The following is a 17,166-nucleotide window of genomic DNA, read 5'->3' on the forward strand; positions in this document are numbered from 1 at the left end:
TGCCAGTTATACAATCATACCATTTGGGGTTCGAACTTGCAAGTTCTCAACACAAGGTGACGTGCACTAACTGCTCCCGGTTGGTAGTAGTGCTTAATTAGAGATGGCAGTGGACCCGGACAAGGTCCCTGGCCACTAGGGGTGGCAATCGGGTCGGGTTGGCGTGTCAGCATACCTCAACCCAAACCCGACCCGTTTATTAAACGGGTCAGCTGTGGCAAACACGAACCCGACCCGTTTAATAAACGGGTAACCCGACACGACCCGCCAACCCATTTAATAAATGGGTTCGGTCAGGTAAACGGGTTTTCAGGTTCGCGGGTCGGGTTGGAGGGTCGGGTTGGCGGTTGACGGATCGGGTTGGCAGGTAGGTAGGTTGGCGGGTCGGGTTGGCGGGTTGACGGGTCGGGCAGACGGGCAGACGGGTTGGCGGGTCGGCGGGTTGACCCACCCGCCTAACCCGTTTATTAAACGGGTCAGCCGGGTTGGCGGGTTGGCATACCCCCAACCCGAACCCGACCTGTTTAATAAACGGGTTACCCGGGTCGACCCGTTTATTAAACGGGTTGGCTTAAGCCCAACCCGAACCCGCCTAAGAGGCGGGTTGGCGGGTCGGGTTGGCGGGTCGTGTCAGAAATTGCCACCCCTACTGGCCACCCCTGCCCCCATCTTAAAATTTTGGCCTCCATCTTCGCCTCCATCCCCACACGTGTTTTGATTTCAACCTCCATCTCTGTTTCATGTCCTCCATCTTCAGTCTAAACAGGACAAGGCGGGCCGGGACCCCATTTCCCCTTGATCCACTGGCATCCCTAAAGAGTATTTTACCATTTTACTAACGGGCTATTTAAACTTTTGTCACTCAGTTGATATTCGGATCTAAATCCGATCAAAACCAGAACCATTATGGAAGGCTAGATAAGTTATTTTGGATAACAATGTAGGCATTTCGGTTCAATTGAAGTTCAAAATTACTCCAATTTCAATACCTCTCTCTCTCTCTCATTCCTGCTTTCCGCCGGCGGTTAAAAAATCCAGAGGTTTCCGGCGTTTCTCTCTCTGGTCGATCGGAATTAGGGTTTCTGACAGCGATCAAGCGGAAATGGCGACGGTGTCTCCTCTGGCGAAGTACAAGCTCGTGTTCTTGGGCGATCAATCCGTGGGGAAGACCAGCATCATCACCCGATTCATGTACGACAAGTTCGATAACACCTACCAGGTTCAGCGACAACTCCTTCTCTATCTCCTCTCTTCCTTTGGCTATTTGCTTAATTTGAGGGAAGGATCGTTTTCTACGTTCGATCCTGTGTTTTTCTTGCCCGATCCATAGGATTTAGGGCTCAAGGGACGTAATTTCCGAAGGATCGTTTTTTGTTTTACGTTTTCGTGCATTTTGTGGATGGATATCGTCGATCTGCGTTTCGACAACTGAATTCTCCCTTAATTGTTCAACAAGAACTCCATGCAATCTTGATCTTGAAGTTTTTCTTCTCGTGTCGTTTTGTGAATTATGTGCTTGATTTGATTCGAAATTGCTCAGTTAATTCCTCGAATTGGATAATATTTTTATCGGTATATCTTCTTGATGACGTCGAGTGCGATTTTCTTGGTATGTTGATCATTAATGGGTGCGTCCGTACTGATTTGGTGTGATCTTCTGAAACTCAACGTCGTCGACTTGGTTAATTGCAATGAATGACTGTTTTATTTATTTCTTGCACTGAATTTTTGTGGTATCATGTCTAAATTCGCTTCCTTTTTCATGTATACCTCAAGGGCACAGGGAATTTTAGCCCTATTTTGCATTGTTCCTTTTTTTGCTTTTTCAAACAAGGGACTGTTTGTTTTCTGGAACTAAGCGAACAGTGTCAAAAAATCGAAATAGCTGATGTCTTTCTGGCTTAGAGGATATCTTTGACACGGTTGGATCTCTCATGCATCATGAGAGGGGAGTCCTTGAAGGGGTATTACTTGGTGCTTCTATTCTACAGAGCACAATAGTGTTGCTAATGCATGTTGTGTTTTCATTTGTTCCCTAAGTTGCACTGTGTACAGCGGACCATAAAATTTGTCAGGCCCAGATCAGATTAGGTTGCACAATCCACTTCCGATTTTTACTTTGTATGTGTGTGCACACGCACACCCGCATCTGTGCATGTCTTCATTTGTGCTTGTGCATGGGCGTGCATCGCCTAGTTGAGAGTGAATCTGACTGATATCCACAAGGTCCTGGCTAAACATGTGAAAAATCAACCTTACATATCTTGATCAACAATAAAATCTGGGCTGGATCAGTGTTGTCTAAATTTGATCAACTGACATTCTGAATTGAGTATTCAGTATTCACTAATAATATTCACCTCTTTTTTTTATATGATTATCAATTGTTTTTAACTTCTTTTTGTCTTTTTCTTTTGCCATTTTTAAATTATTGCTTTTGCCTGGTTTGTATGCAGGCTACTATTGGGATCGACTTCTTGTCAAAGACAATGTACCTGGAGGACCGAACTGTCCGGTTGCAGCTCTGGTAGGTTATCCTTTACTATGTACTGGATCTGATGGAAATGGAAGTTGGTTCAGTCGGGATATTGTTGGCTGCGTGCACATTGTAAATCTAATGCAATGAAGGCATTCTCATCCATAATTTCACTATTGAAGTAATAAAATCAATGGTTTATAGTATTCTTTGAAATATAAGTTTACTAGCCTGCCAAGTTTATAAGGATTATATAATTTTAATGATGTTTTATTTTCAAGTCCTGGAATTTGCAAACCCTGATAGAATGCTTTGTATATGAACTTTGTTGCATCTACGAGCTGTTGCAAGCTTGCTTTGGTTTCATCTGGACTAAGAAATTTTATGATAAAACTTGAGTTTCTGTTTCTGAAAATTGGCATTCATTGCAGTCATCGTGATGCAGAGCACGTCCCATACCCAACAACACACAGCCGTGTTTCGAGTTTGGGTCCGGACCCAAGACCCGAATCCAGCCAAAACCTTTTAAATAACCCAACTTAGGGTTGCGTGCGGGGCATAGAGAATTGAGAATTGCAGCAGCCGTCAGTTTGGTTTTGCCTTTTGTTCTTTTTGGTTTTTGCTGAGTCATTTTCTTTCCCAGTCGGTTTTCCCCTTTCTCCATTATTTTGTCTTTCTGCAGATTTTTCCCTGTGGGCATTTATTCCTTTTTGTCTCATTCAGCAGCTTTTCTTTTCATTTCTTTATTTCTCTGTCACGTCAGTTTGCAACAACTTTGTTTCTTTTTCATTGCTTCCTTTGTTGCCTTTGGTTTTATATCCCTTTGCTTGTTTCAAAGCCTATTAAATAAAAATCAACAGTCCAGCACCGTTAGTTTACGGTGATCTTTGTTACTCATTTTGGCACCTCGCACGATCGTGGAAGTTGTGCCCCTACTTGCTACACCTCAAGTGCATCACCGAATCCGATCTTCACGTTGCATCACAGTGATCGAAACTTCGATGTCCACACTGCATCAACGAGTGTCGACGTCGGCATCCATTAGCGAGACTTATCGGTTCCCTCACTGCATCAACTTGTGCCCCTGCTTGCTACACCTCAAGTGCATCACCGAATCCGATCTTCACGTTGCATCACAGTGATCGAAACTTCGATGTCCACACTGCATCAACGAGTGTTGACATCGACATCCATTAGCGAGAGTTATCGGTTCCCTCACTGCATCAACTTGGTATCAGAGCCCAACCCCTCCTCCTTCGTCAACGGCATGACGCAAGAAGCGAGGAACGGTCCTACGAGCGGAAAGATGCGAGAGGAGATCATGAAGCGGATGCTCGACATGTTGACGGAAATGCAGGAAGATATGCTATGCCTAGAAAAAGAGGTAGCCGGTCTGTCGAAGCGCATGGATGGCGTCGAAGCACGATTGGGTGCGCTTGAATCCAAGGTGGATGCGCAAGCAGTGCCGTTGAATCAGTTAGGCGCGCGCACGATCCATCCTGTTGATACTATCGTCGTCAATCGAGCCCCGATGACGCTCCAACAAACATCGCGACGTGAAGCTGTTGAAGAAACTCTGCACAGGGATGCAGGTTGTGACAGTTCTCCCCATCTGGTACCCCCCCTTCAACTGGAATCAGCAGCGACCTGCGTGAACCCTCTCATCGTGGAAGCAGTCCAGCCGGTGCATCGTCAGCCCGTTCGTGCCACCACCTCGCCCTCGGGCCCTACAGTAGCTGATGTTAATGGAGATGGGAGGACAGACGTTGTGGTTCCAACAGTATCAGGGACCATCTTTGTTCTTAGTGGAAAAGATGGGTCTCAAGTTCGTTCGTTTCCTTATCGTACTCATGGCAGAGTTATGAATCAGGTTCTTTTACTTGATCTTAATGTTGCTATTGGTGAAACCTCATACACCATGGTTCTGATTGATAATGTTGATGGTGAAGATGACCTTGACCTTGTTGTTACAACCATGAACGGAATTTGCATCAAGCCATCATCAAGAACTTTCTGGGATGAGGAAGGCAACAACTTCTGGGTTAAGGTGGTCATTGGTACATTTGCAGAGTCAGGAGCAGATCACAATTTTAAATGGAAGCGCCTATCTTCGATGTGTCTGAACTATATGCTTACTGTGGAGGAGATCAGTCGTCGGAGCCGACTTCTTCCCAACCCGGGGAGAATGATGTAGAGCACGTCCCATACCCAACAACACACAACCATGTTTCGAGTTTGGGTCTGGACCCAAGACCCGAATCCAGCCAAAACCTTTTAAATAACCCAACTTAGGGTTGCGTGCGGGGCATAGAGAATTGAGAATTGCAGCAGCCGTCAGTTTGGTTTTGCCTTTTGTTCTTTTTGGTTTTTGCTGAGTCATTTTCTTTCCCAGTCGGTTTTCCCCTTTCTCCATTATTTTGTCTTTCTGCAGATTTTTCCCTGTGGGCATTTATTCCTTTTTGTCTCATTCAACAGCTTTTCTTTTCATTTCTTTATTTCTCTGTCACGTCAGTTTGCAACAACTTTGTTTCTTTTTCATTGCTTCCTTTGTTGCCTTTGGTTTTATATCCCTTTGCTTGTTTCAAAGCCTACAACAACAACAACAGTTTCAAAGCCTATTAAATAAAAATCAACAGTCCAGCACCGTTAGTTTACGGTGATCTTTGTTACTCATTTTGGCACCTCGCACGATCGTGGAAGTTGTGCCCCTGCTTGCTACACCTCAAGTGCATCACCGAATCCGATCTTCACGTTGCATCACAGTGATCGAAACTTCGATGTCCACACTGCATCAACGAGTGTCGACGTCGGCATCCATTAGCGAGAGTTATTGGTTCCCTCACTGCATCAACTTGTGCCCCTGCTTGCTACACCTCAAGTGCATCACCGAATCCGATCTTCACGTTGCATCACAGTGATCGAAACTTCGATGTCCACACTGCATCAACGAGTGTTGACGTCGGCATCCATTAGCGAGAGTTATCGGTTCCCTCACTGCATCACATCGGTATCAAGTGCATCATTTACTACTTTGTACTGAAATAATGGTTGGTTTTATGTGATAATAAATTAGTTGCCCACAAGGGCTCCACTCATCTGGTAAGGGCGACTTGTGAATGTTATCAAGTTGTCTGAATGTCATGAGTTTGAAACCCATAGGTGCATGTCCCTGGTTGGCAACGGGGGACCTGGGGTTTTATGCCAATGAACTCATTGAGCAAATCAGTTTTTTTCCCAGTTATCCAAACAAGAAGATAATGAACTGGTTTTGTATGTTATCTAGCAGTGAGTAATGTGAATTTTTCAATCAGCTTGAATAGACTGCCACTCATCTGCATCCCGCTTTGTATTTCTGCCAATAATAAAATGCAGTTTGATCGTTGCAAGTACCTAGAAAAGGCACTAGCTACTAGCTAATAGACCAGGAAAGGTAACAAATTTTCATTGCCAATCTGAACCAATGAGCGTGAAGGATTGAAGTAGAAGCATGCCTGCTTCATATGGTAGCTGGATATATGGAGTTGCAATATCTTGACCTGCATAGGTTTGGTCCAAGCTGTGGTGGTAATCCACAGCTTTCTTACTGACCCTTTGCGTGAAATTGAAAAAGGGCCAATATTTTACTACCAAAGTTTTATAAAAATCATCAACAACCAACCTTTGCTTGACTATTATCATGAGAATCATTACAATGATTTGCAAAAGGATGTCTCTACCCTTTATGAATGAGACATGTTTTTGGGTTTGAATGAAATTTGTATCATTTATCAAATATGAGTGTAAGAAGTAATTTTGGTATGGTTAACCAGACTGATTTATCAAACATGAGTGTAATAAGTAATTTTGGTATGGTTAACCAGACTCTTAGCAACTGGTTGTCTTTTGTCCATTTTCAAAAGAATGGGGTTAATAACACATTAACACGTCTTATACAAAACAGATTAGGTGTACTTGGAATTTTGGGTAAAGGATGGGTGCTTAAAGGAAATTACCCATCTTCCTCCCCCTCCCATAAGGGGGGGAAAAAGTGTGATTCCCAGTAATTGTTGTTGGTTCTTCTTTGCACATTTCCAGCCAATCACGTATACCCTGTAACAACAAATTGTTTTGTGAACCGATTATTTTTTTTTGCGTGAGCCTCACTATCAACCATAATTTCAATTCATAGTATTGTATATTCCATGTATTGGAAAAATCTGTTGAGAATTATATTCAAGCCTTATGCCTTTTGCTAATAGCACACTTATGTGTGCGTAGAATACAGTTTTTTTTTTACCCAAGCATTAGGGCCAAATTCTGTGTCAGCAGCTGAGTCCACATAAATTCATGTTCTAGAGTAACCTAATTCTTCTATACGTTGTTCCTATATCTGAATAGTCTCATGATTTGTCGATATTGGAGAGCTTTTATCTGCTATTCTTTCATCTTTCTTTTTGTAATTGAGGGATCTCCTTGTGGCACTTTGTATGTTTGCGCCCTTTTAGGATATGCATAAATTATCTGAAAAAAATTTACTTTTTTAATTTATAACATCAGGCAACTGCATAACGCAGCTGGTTCCTGCATTTATCTTCTGGTCCGCCCAACATTATGTGTCTTTCATTTGAAAGTGCTGTGCCAATTTAGAACTGCTCTGCTTTCATGTTTAAACTTTTCATTCATATTAACGAGTAATGCTCATTAGTAAGTCCAATATGGTGTAAACTAACTGATTATTTCTTGAGGAAATATATTCTGAATGAGGAAACTGTATCTATGACAGAAAATGACCATAAGTGATAACTGATGCTGCAAACTGAACATTAAGGTTTGAAGTTTGAACTACATTTCCTTGTTCTTTGTATTTACTGATTAGGCTCAATGTTTATTGTTATATTTGTGTGCTACATATGTTACAACTATTTGCTTTTATTAAAATTCAGCCTTACATGCTCACTTTCTTTCTTGATGAGATCAATCCTTTGTTGGTGTTAACCTTCTATCTATATAATATAAATGATCTTTGAATTAACAGGGATACAGCTGGACAAGAACGATTTAGGAGTCTCATTCCAAGCTACATAAGAGATTCCTCCGTTGCAGTGATTGTATATGATGTTGCAAGTATGTTGGCCTTAATCTTGATTTTCCTTTTCTTGCTGAGGATTGTGGAATGCGTGGGTAACAAGAGTCCCATGTTGGGTGATATAATGTGATGTCTATTTAACTGTGCTTTGTCACTGGCTTGGACATGGCATAACATTATCTGCTTAAGGATGATTGTCATCGTAAATGCTGTTTATGTGAGTTGTGTTATGCATGTATACATTCACGTTCCTAAATGCACATATAAGCACGTGCATGCCTTATGCCCATGGAAACCCTAGATTTCATCTTGATTGTTAATGCTTCCATGGGGATTTTTGTTTTAAATGTCAATGCTTAACCTTTTTCAAGCCAAAATACTTCTTTCATCTGCGTCTACATGTACATCCAGAGAAATGCAAGCTTGTGATATTCTTATTGTATTTCATATCTGACTATTATTGCTGATTAGCTACAACATATTTCATTTTTTTTGTGCCCATTCACTACAGATAAGTTGCTTTATATTGCTTTTTGTCCATTTATCTGTTGCAGGTAGACAGTCCTTTCTGAACACTGCAAAGTGGATTGAGGAAGTACGTACTGAGCGTGGTAGTGATGTTATCATTGTTCTTGTCGGGAACAAAACAGATCTTGTAGACAAGAGGTAATGCTTATCTGCTAAACTCAGTCTGCCATCATCAAATGATTCTTATGCACCAAATTTCATTGTCTTAAATTTCTGTTTGTTGATGGTTTGTAAATGAGACCACAGGAATTAATCTTTTGTTTTTTGCTTAATTGCACCGTTGGAAGTCTTGTTAGTTTCTAATAGCTGTTCTTAAGGTCTTTAAAACTCTCAGGGTGCACATGGTCACTTTAGAAGACGACAATATGCCATGTCATGAAAATGTCACGAATCCCGATGTACTTCGGAATAGATACCAAGAACAAAAAATATAATGTATTTGAATACACACGAGCCATAGAAGTAACAATGAAATGCAAGAATTATAAAATGAATAATTTCATTAAGTATGAAATTAAAATAATACAAGCAATGAAAATTTTCAACCAACCTTGCTACAAACACTAAAACACACAAAAGCCTATAATCTACCCATCACTCTCTCACCTTACAAAAGCACCCACCCACCCATATATATATATATATATATATATAGACAAAAAATGAAGAAGAGAGAGATTAAAGAAGAGAAGAGGGAAAAGGAGATTCTCTTCTAGCCGTTGGACACCCTCTCCAACGACCAGAAGATGCCAATCTAGGTTGACTAAGATATATATATATATATATATATATATATATATATATATATATATATATATATATATATATATATATATATATAGAAGAATACATCCATCTTAACAGGCCAAACTTCAGATGAACGGAGATTTTGCTAGAGCAGTTTCCCATGTTTAAAAACGACTTATTGGTGCAGACTCGAAGATGTTTTATCAATCTTTATGCAGTTTCTTACTCACCCTTCATCTGGCTGCAACAGGCAAGTTTCTATAGAGGAAGGAGAGGCCAAAGCCCGTGAGCTTGGCGTCATGTTCATTGAGACAAGTGCCAAAGCTGGATTCAATATTAAGGTCTAACTCATTACGGTGTTTTTTCTTCTAATGCAACACCAAGCTAATATTTGCATGTCTGAATCTCAATTATTTGTTAGTGTATTTTCACTTTTCCCAGGAAAAAAGGAAAAAACCTTAGATTGAAAGTTCCTACTTTCTACACAGACCCAAGAATGTAAGACGGGTGAAATTCTTGTGCAGGCCCTATTCCGAAAAATCGCAGCTGCGCTTCCCGGAATGGAAACACTTTCTTCAACGAAACAAGAAGATATGGTGGATGTAAACCTGAAAGCTACCACCTCAAATCCCTCACAAGCACAGCAGCAGGGAGGAGGCTGTTCTTGTTAGACCACAGCATTGAAGGTTGCCGCCTCGCCGGATTTTTCCATCTTGTCTAACCTGTCACTGCTCTCTATCATTCGTGGGGTTATCTCAGATTTTCCTTGATATACTGGCTTTGATAGTTGAGGGGCAGAAGCTCAGAGGGTGGTGGTACCCTCAGAGACAATTCTTGTGGATATGTAGTGGGTGAAAAGGCTGTGTGTACAGTCGAGTGTACCCATCGACTTTTCATTTGTTGTTTGAAAGAGTACTTTGGTCCCGCTGGAAGTTGCCTTGCACTTTTCTCAAATGTTCATCATGCGTAATTCAATATCGAAACAATGTCTTCATTCTTCAATTTGAAAAGTAATAATGAAGTATACTGGGTTGAGATGTGCACCATAGCGACAGACGTTTTAAATGCAAAATATCCAGCTGTTGGTTTCTTGTGGCATTTTAATATTTGTTTATTTCTTGCGTTTTTCATTGAGGAGATACCAGCGAAGGAAAAATCACGAAAAAATATGAAATGGACAAAGAAAAAAGTGAAAACAGAAAGGAATGTTTTGAAAGGTTTTTCTCATGAAAACTTTGCGTTGGGAATGTTTTAGAATGATTTTTCTGATGAAAACTTAAAAATATCCCAATACTAATCATGATATTTTCATTTAAATGATAGGGATATTTCCTGATTCAGACCTACCTTTTGTGTGAAGTTTCATATCAGGTACCAAGTTTTGAACTTTCTCAAATCCAGTCCTAACCTTTGGCCAAAGTTGTCACAAAATAAAGACCCTTGGTTAACCTCCGTTAGGTGTAACAGCGGGAAACGTTTAAAATTTCTGATTTTTTTTTTGGATAATCTAAGGAAACCTCCACACCCCCCCCCATCACTGACCGCACTTTGGCTAGCCTTCGGTTGGTTAATCGCTTGTGGCAAGGGACACCACTTGTGGGTTTCGAACTTGTGACGTCCCGTCAACTTGGTGACATTCACAAGTTTCCCTACCAGATGGGGGTTCCCTTGGATTATCAAAAAAAAAAAAATCTGAATCTTTCCATTTTACCCTCTTCATGCAAATGGGTGAAGCAACCAAGGATGGTTGAGGTAGGGTTTGCTGGATGACGCAAGCAAGGCGATTCTGAGGGTACTTTGGTCATTTTATTTGGATTAACCTTAATTTAACCCAAGTTAGCTGGGCGGGTGTAATGGTGGGTTCATGTTAGGGATGTAAACGGTTCGGGTGCAACCCAATACCCGACCTGAATCTGAGTCCATTAGATGAGTTTGGTAGCCAAATCTGGATCTGATTAATAATTGGATCCAGATTTAGTATTAAGTTTTGCATTTAAACCTGAACCCGAATCCGACTAAAAATGTAAATATTGGGTTTTATACTAGTCGGATCCGGGTTTGGTTTTATCTTTTTCTTTTGTTTGAGAGGAATTTTATCTTTTTACATCTGAACCCAAATTTAAAAATTCAAATCCGATTAAGTCGGTCTTTATAATGCCTAGATCCGACTGGAATCCTGACTGTTTACATCCCCAGTTATGTAAGAGAGGAAGTCAATTACATCAAGTTTCCTCAAAAAATCTCCCCTAGCCTTGTATTGATTCCAAAGGGGAAGACAATTGCGTGATGGCCCAACAGTGGAAACAAAAAAAGCTTTCCACGGTTTTCTGCTGCCAATAGGTGGAAGAAGTAAATATAGGGATATTTTGAAAGTATCATAAAAAAATGTATCTTAGTCACCACTTTAAACAGCCAAAAAATCCTGGTATTTTCAAATATCATGATATGTCATGTAGATGTTTATCCTGATGTTTGCTTTTATATCAGCATGATATTGTCAAATTATTGCTATTTTCTAAATTTCTTATACTTTTTATTTTTTTCTCAAGATTTCAGCAAAAAAAAAAAAGCAAAAAGTTTAGGATATGATAATATCCCCAGGCTATTTTAAAAGGGAATGTGCATGAGCTTAAACAATCAGCTGATAGGGTAGGTTTGAATCACACGGAGTTACCCTATATATATATATATATATATATATATATATATATATACAAAACCTGGATTTTTATGAATTTCTGGTATCTTTAGAATTTCAACCCTATAGATGTGATCACTTCTTGGAAGATTTGATTTTGATGCATGGATATTTTTTACGAGGTTTCAAAAATCAATAACCTACATTTTTTATAAATTTTTGAGGCTCCAAATACTATTTTTTCTCATCCAAAATGCATGATCCAAATATTGATTTCTAGTAAATTAATCTTGCTGAATACGTAGGGTCAGAATTTTAAAAAAAATACTGGAAATCCATTATCATGTTTTATTTAGTGGGAAATGAAAACCTACAAAATATAAAACTGACTACATGAAACGTGCTATTTTTTTCAAAATTCTAACTGTACATATGTGATCTATATGCTTGTTTTTATAGGAATTACTAAAAATATTTGATTCCCATGTATAGATAGTTTTTTAAAAGGTTTAAAAAATTAACATCCTTTCTATGGCTGGACTATATATATATATATATATATATATATATATATATATATATATATGTGGAAAACTGAAATCTGTTTTCTGGTATCAATCGAGATTTTTATAAGGTTTTTTGTAAATCTAAGCCTACAAATACATTAGGCATGGTCATAGGAATCAATTATTGGATCATCATAATCAGATCAAGAAATACAAATTTTTATGCTTGAATATTTATGAAAATTCTAGGCCATTGATTTTTAACTCTTAAAAGATCCTTTTTATACATCGTAATTAGATGATCGAAGAGTATCTTTCTATAAAACCAAGTGTCTAGATCACATTGTAAAATTTTCAAAAAAAATAAAAAACCTATAAAAATCTTGGTTCATACCATTAAACATATTTGGTTAGTAAACATATTTCAGTTACCCATATATATAATTCTGTGTGTAAATTTATATAAATTATATTTATAATATATACATGTGTTGGCCTACTTGGTTCGTCCCAATTTGGTGATCCATGAGACAGCCATTCGGCAACATGCTGGTCTGAGCCAAGCCTAGGTCCGGCTCATCGATTGACGGGCTGGGTAGTCTGGTCAACAGCCAGTCGATTAGTCAAATTAACAGGACGGGCGAGGCCTGGCCGAACCAGCAGGTTGCCCACCCTAGTCAGGGGGTGCCCTTGGTCGCTCCTTTTACAACGAATGACATCCATCAATAGGCTACTAATGATTCATTGTGAGCTGTACATTTTAAACCCTTCCGATGACAAATGACTCTTTGTGAGCCATTAATTTCTAACCCTTTTTGAGGTGAGAGAATTTTTTATCAGCCATTCATTTTAAACAGGGGTGTCCCCAGACCCGTTTCAAACCTTATAGGATTAGGGTTTAATGATAAAAAAGTAAAATCCGATTAGAATCTGGGTTGGACCTAAAGGTTCGATTATTATATAGAGCCGAGTATGGTTTGTTAAATTTCATACCAAACCAGGGTCCAACCCAAGTTAGGACTATGATCAGTAATTTTATCAAATATAGACTGAATTTGGTTCATGTAATCCACATAGGACTCGACTATGGTCTTTCTTATGATGATGAACCTGATTAAACCTAGGTCCAATCCATTCTGCCTAAGGTCTGAACGAGATTCGACCCGTTGATACCCTTGATTTTAAACCCTTCTGGTGCCATTCACCCGTAACATGATTGGGATTCATCAAAAGGTGAGACCCATCTAAAAGAAGGGCGTACCAATTCCCAACCATGATAGTTTGGATGCCGTTAGTATTGAGATGAACGGCATCCAAGGACCTGGTGGATCCCTTCTTAAAAAAGCAGACCTTTTCCATTACCCAAGATATCTTTTTGATTTTCCTTGCATTCTCTGTGGTGTTGAGGCTAGATGATTGACCACTCTCTGTGGTGTTGAGGGTCTCTCTCTCTCTCTCTCATCTTTTTGCTATATGTGCTCTTTTGTTGTGAGTGCTTTTAGTCATCCAATATGAACTAAGCCTTTGTAGTCAAAGTGGTGTGCCACTGCGGCTGTCTTGACTCCATATACTACAATTTATCACCCGGATCTGTGTTGATAAGGTCATCAGGGTAGGTCTGTGTTCTCATTTGGAATTGGGTGCATATTGGTTTCCTGTATATTCAATTTCGATTTTGCCAACTTATGGTTGGATGGTTGTTTTGCTACGCACCTGCACGGCTCCAAATGGTGGGTGGCCTGCTATTTTTCTTGACCTGTTTTGGGTCCTCAACGATCCTCCCCTCTTCCAATACCATTAAAACAATCAAAGTAGGCCTTGACTGTTAGAGGGTGATCAGGTACAACAACACGCTAAGGGGGCGTTTGCGTGTTACAGAAAATCTAAGTTTTTCATGGAAAACGCATCAACTGGCATGCATTTTTGTGGAGCTCACAATGCCAAAACAAACATGGTATCGTAGAAATCCCTCGACGGGTGTATCGTTTTACACGCGGACTCTACTTTTCTGCGAAAAGGGTTCCTGTGAGAGGAAGGCCTGATTCAGTTTTCGCAACAGAGAAAATCCACAGAAGGAGTGCCGTGGCACCTTAAGCAAACTCCCCCTTAAGGTCTTTGAAGTAGAGATCCTCAAATTAGAAAACCTCGGTTTTGGGGGAGGGGGGCTTGGTCTAAAACGGCTTTTGTAGGGAGCTTGGATCCAGGCATGGGCCTCGTGCCTCGATCCACTAAACCTGAGTTCTTAAAAATTACAAATGCAATCACATTTCACCTGTTCCTTCTTCTTTCAACGTTGACATTTCCTACACATCTCTCTCAACCGAGTGGATTCACATATGCCATATGGTAATCATAAATATTTCCGCGTATCCCATAATCCCTACTCGAGACGTTCTTGATCTTTCTTTTTTTCTCTCTCTCCAATCAATCAGTTTCTCCTCTGTATACCTCTCACTCAACTACTCGATCAGCTTCTGAGAATCTCTCTCTCATTGTTAAGGTCACCAGATCAAAACCACTCGACTGAAAAAATGGCCGAGGTCGTGAAGCCTGACATCCAAATCAAAACAGAATCACCCTCTCCCCTCCCTCACCCTGATACCACCACCACCACGACCAAGCTTTTCCTCCACCGGCACTGGTGGTCCCTCTTGGTCGCCCTCAATATCTTCCTCCTCTTCTCTGGCCAGACCGCCGCCACTCTCCTGGGCCGTTTCTATTTCGACAAGGGCGGCAATTCCAAATGGCTCGCCACCCTCGTTCAGGTCGTCGGATTCCCCATCCTTCTCCCCCTCTTCCTCATCCCCACCAGAACCACTCCCACCACCTCCACCTCCACCTCCACCACCACCATCCTTATTTACCTCGGTCTCGGCCTTCTTCTCGCTGGAGACGACATGTTCTACAGCTACGGCACCGCCTTCCTCCCTGTCTCCACCTACTCCCTCCTCTGCGCCACCCAACTCGCCTTCAACTCCATTTTCTCCTTCTTTCTCAATTCCCAAAAATTCACTCCCCCAATCCTCAATTCCGTAATCCTCCTCATTTTTGGCTCCGTCCTCCTCGCCGTCCGCTCTGACTCCGAGCGCCCGGCCGGCGTCTCCAGCACCCAGTACGCCATCGGTTTCGCCTGCACCATTGCCGCCTCCGCCGTCTACGCCCTCATTCTCTCCCTCATGCAGCTCTCCTTCCAGAAGTACTTTAAGGAGACCTTCTCGGCCGTGCTGGAAATGCAGGTCTACACGTCGGTCGTCGCGACCGCCGCCTGCCTGATTGGCCTGTTTGCGAGCGGCGACTGGGAGGCAATTCCCGGTGAGTTCCGCGGCTTCAAGACCGGTAAGGTTTCCTATGTGATGACGATGGTGTGGACCGCAATTGCCTGGCAGGTTGGCTCTGTTGGGGTGGTGGGGCTCATTTTTACGGTGTCTTCTCTCTTCTCCAATGTAATTAGTACAGTGGCATTGCCTATTGTGCCTGTTTTGGCCATCTTTGTCTTCCATGATAAGATGGACACTGTGAAGCTCATGGCCCTGCTTTTGAGCTTGTGGGGGTTTGCTTCTTATGTCTATCAGCAGTACCTTGATGCTGGCAAGAAACCCACCTCTAGTTTTGTGTTTAAAAGGAAGAATGGAGGAGTTGATTATGTTGGTAGTTGAGAATGTGCAGAGAAAGGAGGCCATAGACCATGTGGACGGGCCTTGTGATTCTGGTTTTTTAGTGGCTTTTGGTGTGTTGATCCAATCATTGTCTCAGTAAAAACGATGTTTTGATATCATTGAGAGGGATTTTAACTCCGCGTAAAGACTAGTTATGAGAAGCTCATGATGTTCTCGCTCTCTTCTCTTCTGCGAGCCATAATATAACAAAGCTACACCGATCGAGATTACAGAACTGCAATGGTGAAAATTGCATGTCCCAATTCACGGCCTATTCAGAGGTTGACCAGTGCTGTCACAAACTTTTTAAATAAGTGACAACAATACTTTCCAAAACCTCATTTGGAAGCGGTGCATTTTGCTTCTAAAACTTTGAGAAATCTCAATTTCTCTGACGTTTCTCCTACACTTTTCACATGTTTCTATGCATTTTTATATGCCTCCTATGTCTTTATGTGTTTTTTGCTCTTCTTTTCCACTCACTTCCCATGTGTTTTTTTTTTTAAATTAGGAAACACCATCTTGAGATTTGAACAAAACTTAATTCTTATGTTAAAAAATCATGAAATCTAATAATAATGGTTTTTATTTAATTTTCATTAATCTCATTCGATTCTCATTTTACTTTCTATTCATCAACCGTTTCACTTTCAAGTTGATTAATTGGTTCTAGCTTATGCTTCCCATGCTGTTTTTAGCTTCTGCTTCTTAGTACAACAATCTTGAGCTTGACAATGTTAAGCAGAAAAGCTTATAAGAGCCATCTTCAATGCCCCAAAATCTCGAACGTTGTGGGGCACAGACGAGCGACGGAGGTGCGTGTTGCCCTTTTCAGTGGCCAAATGCAATGAAAGCTACTTGGTCAGATTACGAGATCCTCTCAGATAAAGAGTGTAAGATAAGTGCGTGTCCTGACCAAGTACAAGCTAGATGGTCGAAACGTAGTTATGTCACTTGGGCAGCTACACCATAGGGTGGTCCAACCGTTAGCTACTTAAGCAATGCAGCTAAAGCCCAGTTGGAAGTTCTTGGGATTGCATATGCTGTTGCTGCGTCCCAATAATCTTTGGGCAGCCACACCTTCATGACAGGTGCTGTTGTTATCTGGAGATGGTGCTAAAAACTTCGTATACCAAGAGGGTTATGGACCTATGGCGGCCCCGGTGTGGATGGTGATCTGGAGGGGCTGTTCAGCAGCGAAAGATGGTTGATCCTGCCATCCTCGAATTAGAGAGGGACACCCACTAAGTAAGAAAAAGTGCATGGGCAACAGGTGCGTATTAGGTCCGCCATCAGCCCAATTTATGTCTTAGGCCCTGCGCAAGTAAAGCTAGATCCTTGGTTGAGCACCTTAGATCTTGGACATGGCTGACAGATAACCAATAACTGCATGTTATATAACAAGAATATGACTGTGGGTACAGTGATCAATCATGAGTTAGAATGGCTGGCACATAGCCAATCATGACTAGCATATAAGGGGATAAGGAAAATGAGTTAGAATGGAGTATCCATGTGACAGGCATGGACAACCATGACATACATAGGGA

At 41.1% G+C, this 17,166-nt stretch overlaps 1 protein-coding gene and 1 pseudogene across 1 annotated transcript; both read left to right on the forward strand.

Moving 5' to 3' along the window:
• The first annotated feature begins 973 nt into the window (after positions 1–973).
• Positions 974–9,859, forward strand: LOC149819083 (ras-related protein RABH1b). Its single transcript, XM_089985050.1, has 6 exons — positions 974–1,219; positions 2,457–2,527; positions 7,491–7,579; positions 8,096–8,207; positions 9,067–9,157; positions 9,341–9,859. The coding sequence occupies exons 1-6, from the start codon at positions 1,103–1,105 to the stop codon at positions 9,485–9,487; spliced, it is 627 nt and encodes a 208-aa protein (XP_089841176.1). The 5' UTR covers positions 974–1,102; the 3' UTR covers positions 9,488–9,859.
• Positions 9,860–14,354: 4,495 nt separating this feature from the next.
• Positions 14,355–15,952, forward strand: LOC149819084 (putative purine permease 11 pseudogene; annotated as a pseudogene).
• Positions 15,953–17,166: the final 1,214 nt, after the last annotated feature.

The sequence above is a fragment of the Nuphar pumila genome, chromosome 13 (assembly GCF_984573655.1).
Source record: "Nuphar pumila chromosome 13, dmNupPumi1.hap1.1, whole genome shotgun sequence".
Classification (NCBI taxonomy): Eukaryota; Viridiplantae; Streptophyta; class Magnoliopsida; order Nymphaeales; family Nymphaeaceae; genus Nuphar; species Nuphar pumila.

Coding starts and splice junctions, on each gene's coding strand:
- LOC149819083 (XM_089985050.1), top strand. CDS start 1,103: ATGGCGACGGTGTCTCCTCTGGCGAAGTACAAGCTCGTGTTCTTGGGC. Junction 7,580..8,095: donor GATTGTATATGATGTTGCAA/GTATGTTGGCCT, acceptor TATCTGTTGCAG/GTAGACAGTCCTTTCTGAAC. Junction 8,208..9,066: donor ACAGATCTTGTAGACAAGAG/GTAATGCTTATC, acceptor TGGCTGCAACAG/GCAAGTTTCTATAGAGGAAG.